Here is a 7,186-nt window from a genome sequence, read left to right on the forward strand (position 1 = left end):
GGTAGTCAATTTCCCTCATTATAGTGTAGGCAATGACGCATTTTTTTATGACGACCTGCGACCCCAACATTAAATCCTCAGTCACTGAAATTTTGCTAAGTTGTGGTAGGTATAGGAAGACCTAGAAGGACGAACATTGACCAAACTGGAGATGTCCTTAGAAAAGGTTCAGTACGATATACGACGAAAATACAACGTAATGGTAGAAGCCTAAAAAGAAATAATTGTTCCTTAACATTGGGTCACATTAGGTATAGAATTATGTTGCCACCTGTATTGCTTCACTTTATATTGACAGCCTCCGTGGTCTAGTGGTTAGAGCGTTAGGCTCACGATCTGGAGGTCCGGGTTCGATTCCCGATGGGGACATTGTCGAAATCACTTTGTGAGATTGTCCTTTGTTTGGTAAGGACTTTTCAGGCTTGAATCACCTGATTGTCCGAAAAAGTAAGATGATTCCGTGCTTCGGAGGGCACGTTAAGCCGTTGGTCCCGGCTGTTAGCACTAAAAACACCTCCACCAACCCGCAGTGGAGCAGCGTGGTGGAGTATGCTTCATACCCTCTCCGGTTGATTGAGAGGAGGCCTGTGCCCAGCAGTGGGACGTATATAGGCTATTTATGTTATGTATGTTATATTGATCAGAATAATAATGAGTGGAAGATGTAATTGTGCCTGGGTGTAATAAAAAGGGTCATTTATACCCAAAAACAAAGATAAAAGATGCATATATCTGTTATCTATGAAATTAGGTAGAAGGTTAAATGACGGAAAATCTGTACAGCGCCATCTATATTGTTTTTGAGGATCGTACGTCCCTCATTACCCTCACAAACTAATAAATGACAAAATAAAGTATGGCAACACTAACAAATGCAGGTTTCTATTAAGACGATATATTAACACAGGACCACATTAAATGTCGCCCTTTCGGATGTTTAACATATTTTGTCATAATTAGACATCGCTGGCGCTTGTTTTTTTTTAAACTTCTTTTTTGTGGGATTGATGGATGCATCCTCGAGTATAAATATAGCGGGGACGCGTGAGTTGATTGTTTGTAGTAGGGTTCTGTAGTAGATAGGTATGAATAGGTATTTATAATTTGTAAACAGCCTCCTGGTCTAGTGGTTAGAGCGTTAGGCTCACGATCTGGAGGACCGGGTTCGATTCCCGATGGGGACATTGTCGAAATCACTTTGTGAGACTGTCCTTTGTTTGGTAAGGACTTTTCAGGCTTGAATCACCTGATTGTCCGAAAAAGTAAGATGATTCCGTGCTTCGGAGAGCACGTTAAGCCGTTGGTCCCGGCTATTAGCCGTAAGAACACCTCCACCAACCCGCATTGGAGCAGCGTGGTGGAGTATGCTCCATACACCCTCCGGTTGTGAGGGGAGGCCTGTGCCCAGCAAGTGGGACGTATATAGGCTGTTTATGTAGGTATTTTTCACGGAATAGAACAAAGAGGTTGGAAGGGCCAAGTGATTGCGAAACGCGCGCCATACAGCGAGCAAATACTTCAACTTTGCACTTCACTAGTCCGCAAACATTACAACAAATGGAGCTCCGCGATAGTATATTAAAAGGTCGTTTTGTGCATTAAAACTTGCAGGGGAAAAAATCGACTACCATGTAAGGAGATTCCTCCTTATTACAAGAAAGCTTAAAACCTTAGTAAGATCGGCTATTTATCTAAAAGAAACTTTTGTATGCAGTATCTTACGAAAAGTAATGATAAAATTGTAACCTATGACATAAAATATACATTGCTGGTAAAGGGCCTATGGAATTTGTGAAGCACTAGAGCTATCGTAGTTATTTTGCAGGAGTAGTAGTAAAAGAGAGTGGGATTGAACCGGCGATAGCGGTTCTCAATTTTATCTTTTAAACAAGGTTATAAAAAGACCCTCCCTGAACCAATTTACCTTCTGATCCCTAATTCGAAATGGGAATATTTGACAAGTCTTCACCGCGAGCGTTTCCGCATAGTTAGCTGTGGCATTCGACCCTTCAACCTGGCGCTTCAGATCTCTATGCGGTTGCGCCGATGTTGCACTGAAACGTAAGACTTAATGGGAACTATGGGCATAATTGGTAATTATAATTATGTTATTTAATTAAGTACCTACCAGTATTCATGTAGTAATAGAAATGTTGCTAAGTATTCATGATTAAAAAAGCTAAAAAAAGAAAACATACTTTATTTACATTTGAGTACTTTACCCAAATAAAAACATAAGTAAGTACATACTTAGTGCTATGTAAATTACATAAAAATTATGTGGGTATGTGACTTATCCTGTATTGGGCTAGTTTTCCCTTTGGGTTGGAAGGTCAGACGGTTTTGTAAAAAACCGGACATGTCAAATCTTAAGGTTAGGTTAGGTTAGGTTAGGTTAGAACCGGTTAACGCTACGGATACTTTGGTCGAAGGACGTAATATACGATCCCGACGACCCGATTACTCTAGCCATAGAAGCAGCCAATCAGCTCGCGACACCAAACACTTCAGGACCCCGATACCGACCCCGCCGGCGTGGTCGACGATTTCCCTCATTCAGCGCTTATCGCTATGGACCCACTAGGGTTGATTAATTCTTTCAAATATTTTTCCTCTCAGACGACGCCCTGAGCCGAGGTTCGCGCCCAACTGGGCACCCTCAGACCTGTTGTCTTAAACGTTGTACCGGGTGAGAGCCTTCAGCGCTCCCCATTTGTCCGGCCAAGTAGTTAATGCCATCTGTGGCAAATCTACAATAAGTCACGTCAAAAAAAATGATACTTTGGTGGATATCTACTAAGATTTACGTTAGGAAACTAATAATAGAATGATGGGTATCCCTTTTACAGTCAACACGAACCAATTCAAAATACAATTATAGACGGTATTCAAACAGAAGACGATAAAGGCGTTATGCAGCATTTTTTTTTCAGCTTTAGGTTCAAAAACGCGTCCCGCCATTTTAAACCGTGCGTAACGAAGCGCAGGCGCACCAAATGATTTAATGTTTGGAATCGTTTCGGCATGCGTTTCTATCACCTACATGTGTCGCCGTGGTATATTTTTTTTAATTGACTTGTAGACTAGCTTTCCACCCGTGACTTTGTCCGTTTGGTTATCATGTTAATACAGTTCCTCTAGTTATTAAATAACTTTTTCAAAGATGTTTTGCTGTTGCAGTTTCTTGTCATTTCTTCTCCTCAACCGTAACACCTTGTGAAACAACGTAGATTCAAAAATGAAAATTTTACCTTCAACAAGTTTCATGATAATTACGTTGAACATTTTATTTATGTTGGTAGGATTATATGTTTCTCTTTTGTGTATTGTACCATCCCGCGCTCCAATAATGCATAAACTTCTCTCAGCCTGAATTGCTGTTTAGCAATAAGGTCGCCTATTGTGCTTATTTTATTCGTCTGTACATGTCCGGAGTTTATGTTTTTGTGCAATAAAGAATCCTTGATGATTAATTGTAGATACTTAAATGATTTTGATTTCAACGCAAAGAACAAGAAAGAAACAACACAACAAGAAAAAACTAGATCTAAGAAAGAAGAAGAAGAAACTAGACTAGACTGTGAATTGTTTGTGGGTTACTACTAAAACATACAATTATCCAACAATGACTTTTCTTCATAAAATTGAATAAAAATGAAATGTAAATTATCTTTAGCAATTTTAACTAAGTAAGTTCTTACCAATAATATCAACTGCATACTAGTTTGTGCCAAATCTTAATCTGAATCATCAAGAGAAGAGTAAAATGTGGTTTAAACTGGTTACTAATTGTTGTTATGGTTACGAGTATGTAAGCGAAAAGTTATCGCAAGTTCAATTGAAAATAACATAACAAATAATCGATAATGATAAATTACTTACGTATTTGCTTGGCCTATGATTTAAAATAGAATGGAATTCATCGGAATGTTTTTACTGATTACTGTGTTAAGTAATATTTATCTGTCCAGTTTGTTGAATATATACGAAGCAAAAAATATTATGGTTTTTGATAAGAAAGGTCAATCATGTTCTGATATTTTCATTTCTGTAGTATAAAACCCCCGTCCGCTGCTTGATAGATGTATTTTAATTAAAGCAGCGCTAAATATTACAATCAAGCTTCAACCGTTTTACGGAGAGCAGGGAAATAAGACTGAGTACCGGAAAAAAAAACAAAAAAAGCAAAAAACGAAGACAACAGAAACATAAAGGCAAAATGGTGAGGCTAACAGCAGAACAGAAGAAGTTTTACAACGACAATGGGTACATTGTGGTGAAGAACGTGATTTCCGAGAAGGAGTTGAGTCGGTTGTCAGAGGAATACGACAAGTTGTTCGCGAGGAAGAACCAGGAGAAGATGGAGAGCTCCTGGGTGGGGAGTGACGAGAATGACAGGAAGAGTGACAGCACACACACTGTAAGTACCTCAATATTTGCTTTTTACGTCTCAACCTACACAATGGAACGGACGATGAAGACTAGGTGGTGACGATGGTGACGAGTAGGAAGATGGAAAGAACACCACAACCTGAGAGGACAGGTTGCGAGGTGGATGATCAACCGACATGCCTCATGTAACGATAACATCAATAAGTAGTAACCGGGACTAACGGCTAACGTGCCTTCTGAATCCCATCATCTTACTCTTGGACGATCAGGTGATCATCCTGTCTGTGTTCTTACCAAACCAAAGGGGTTTTTCATGATATGTGAGGATCGGCTTCAAACCTGGAATCTCCGGATCGTGAAGCCAACGGTCAACGTGGACCACGGAGTGAGCCGTATCGCCGTCTATAATGGTCGAGCCAGCTGTGTTAGTGAAAACTGCGCTTAAAGTAAAATAAATTGGTGCAAGACCTATGTACGGTCACGAGCACTAATATGTATACACTTTGAAACCATGTCATATTAACTTTTTTGACAAATGAAACCTTAAGTCTCATTAAATGTCAAATGTGATAGTGCGACAGGGTTCTAAAGTGGGTACATGATATTGCTCATAATTGTATATCGTAGAATACGGGTGTTAAAATACCACTTTGTCTAAAGGTAAAGGGCATCCACAACCTTCAATACCACCACGCGGTGTTCGGCAAGGTGCTGTACAACGACGCGTTGTTGGATGCAGTGCAAGACGTGATGGGCACTGAGAACATCGTCCTACACCACACCAAGGCACACCTCAAACCGCCGGAGAAGGGCGCTGCATATCCTATGCATCAGGTACCTAATCATTATCATTTCAAGCCTACTTGATTCTACTGCTGGACAAATAGTTTCGGTTTTTTATAACGTAACATATTGTAAGTTTGTCTCAGATCGCATTGACCTGATTGTTGTTGGAAACCAATGTATGTGTAATTTATGAAGTGTTTTAACTAAAAAAAAAACTACATTACCAGAAATAGGGAGCGCTAAGGGTTCTTCACCCAGTATTTTTAAGACAATAGGCCTATGCCTAGTTGCGCTCGAACCTCGGCTTCGGGCGTCATCTAAGAGAATTTATCGACCCAAGTCAAAAGAATTGGGGAAATCGTCGACCGCATTGGCGGGTCGGCAACGGCGCCCTGAAGTGTTGTGCTGACAAGGTTCTCCGGTGTCTCCCATTTCAAGGTCACACAGAAAAGAAAGTTGTCTTCTGATATGAAGATCTGCCCACTCTAATGTATGTATTTTTTTAATAGGATTACCACTACTTCCCCTACGAGAAAGACTCCATGGTAGCAGCGTTCATCCACTTGGACGCGGCATCTCCTGAGAACGGCGGCCTCTTCGTGTTCCCTGGCTCACACAAGTTGGGACCATTGGAAGATGTTGGCGCTAAAGAGGGCAACTTCCATTATGTTGATCAGGTACGGCTTTACTTTAGAGGAGAGGGGTACGATAACGATGTCAATTAAAAAATTGATGAGATAAGTGCGAAGTTTTTACCTAGAGTCACAAATTTTGAGGTTAATTGAAGATTTAGTATTGTATTTTTCTTATTAACAGCAGGGTCTGCTTAACACGAATTATATCGAGAGTTTCGGCTAATAACGGTAAGAAATAGAAATACTCTTTATTTGCTTTTGAAAAGAATTAGATGTAAGTACATAAAAATTCCTCCTTATCAGCTATCAACAATAACATGCAAATTTTAATATTGTTACAATTTAGGTATACTCGTGTGTCATGTCACGTATTTGTCAATAATAATTATATTATAATAACATAACATCTGCGTAGATAGCGTTCGCTGTGTTTATTGGTCGAATCCATCGATATAGTTCGTTCGCGCACGAGACCTTGCTGAGGATCCTATCTTTAAGAAAATTAACACTCAGCTTTTTGATGCCAATGTTTATTACACCAAAAACCATTTCCATCTTCCAGAAAAAGTATCCCCTGGAGAAGGCAACCCCGGTCATCGCAGACAGAGGTGATGTGGTCATATTCTCGTACTTGCTCGTGCACGGAAGCTCGCCGAACTGCTCGACGCGCACGCGCCGCATGTTCCTAGTTCAGCTGGCGGCGGCTGAAGACAATCCTTTGGGCGTACAGCAGATGAGACCGGCGCAGGGGCTGCTACTGCGCGGTGTAAACCTCCAGAGAGACGCGACCATCTCCAAGCGGTTCGAAGGAGTCATTCAAAATTAGATTTAAGTAAATAAATTAAGTGTTCTAAATTGTGTTTTGTTGAAACGCCCAATAATTCATATACTTAGTACACTGCGCATAACATAACAGAAGCTTATGACTATATCACAATTGGGGTAGTCAGAGGTACATCCATCGCAAGATGAACTGAGTACCTAAACCACATTGAGCTTTCTGTTAGACCAACGTGATAGGTGGTGAGCAGTATCGCCGTGTATAATGCTGAAAACTGCACTTAAGATAAATTAATAACTCATTGGGGCAAGCACAACCCACGCACATCTGATAGAAATACAAAAGTGTGGTATAAGGCGGTTCCCACACGACGTGGGTTTTGAAGCGGTGCACCGCGCGGTGAGGTGTGTGTGTTAGGCATTTAGCGGATTACGTAACGCAACTTAGCGTCACGCCTATATCCCAGAAGGGGTAGGCAGAGGTGTGTAGTATACACCCACTCTTCAATAATAGCCAGGACTAACGTGCCTTCTGAAGCAAGGCACCATCTTACTGTTTCGGACAATCAGGTGATTCAAGCCTGCAATATGTT

At 40.7% G+C, this 7,186-nt stretch overlaps 1 protein-coding gene across 1 annotated transcript; it reads left to right on the forward strand.

The window, feature by feature from the left end:
- Nucleotides 1-4,067: 4,067 nt before the first annotated feature.
- Nucleotides 4,068-6,654, forward strand: LOC126374879 (phytanoyl-CoA dioxygenase, peroxisomal-like). The gene is made up of 4 exons (XM_050021647.1): nt 4,068-4,420; nt 5,053-5,226; nt 5,688-5,855; nt 6,376-6,654. The coding sequence occupies exons 1-4, from the start codon at nt 4,220-4,222 to the stop codon at nt 6,637-6,639; spliced, it is 807 nt and encodes a 268-aa protein (XP_049877604.1). The 5' UTR covers nt 4,068-4,219; the 3' UTR covers nt 6,640-6,654.
- Nucleotides 6,655-7,186: the final 532 nt, after the last annotated feature.

The sequence above is a fragment of the Pectinophora gossypiella genome, chromosome 18 (genome assembly GCF_024362695.1).
Source record: "Pectinophora gossypiella chromosome 18, ilPecGoss1.1, whole genome shotgun sequence".
Classification (NCBI taxonomy): Eukaryota; Metazoa; Arthropoda; class Insecta; order Lepidoptera; family Gelechiidae; genus Pectinophora; species Pectinophora gossypiella.

Bases quoted from the DNA above. Each gene is read 5' to 3' on its own strand.
- LOC126374879 (XM_050021647.1), top strand. From the start codon at position 4,220: ATGGTGAGGCTAACAGCAGAACAGAAGAAGTTTTACAACGACAATGGG. The intron at 5,227-5,687 runs GTACCTAATCAT...TTTTTTTAATAG, and splicing joins CTGCATATCCTATGCATCAG to GATTACCACTACTTCCCCTA. The intron at 5,856-6,375 runs GTACGGCTTTAC...TCCATCTTCCAG, and splicing joins ACTTCCATTATGTTGATCAG to AAAAAGTATCCCCTGGAGAA.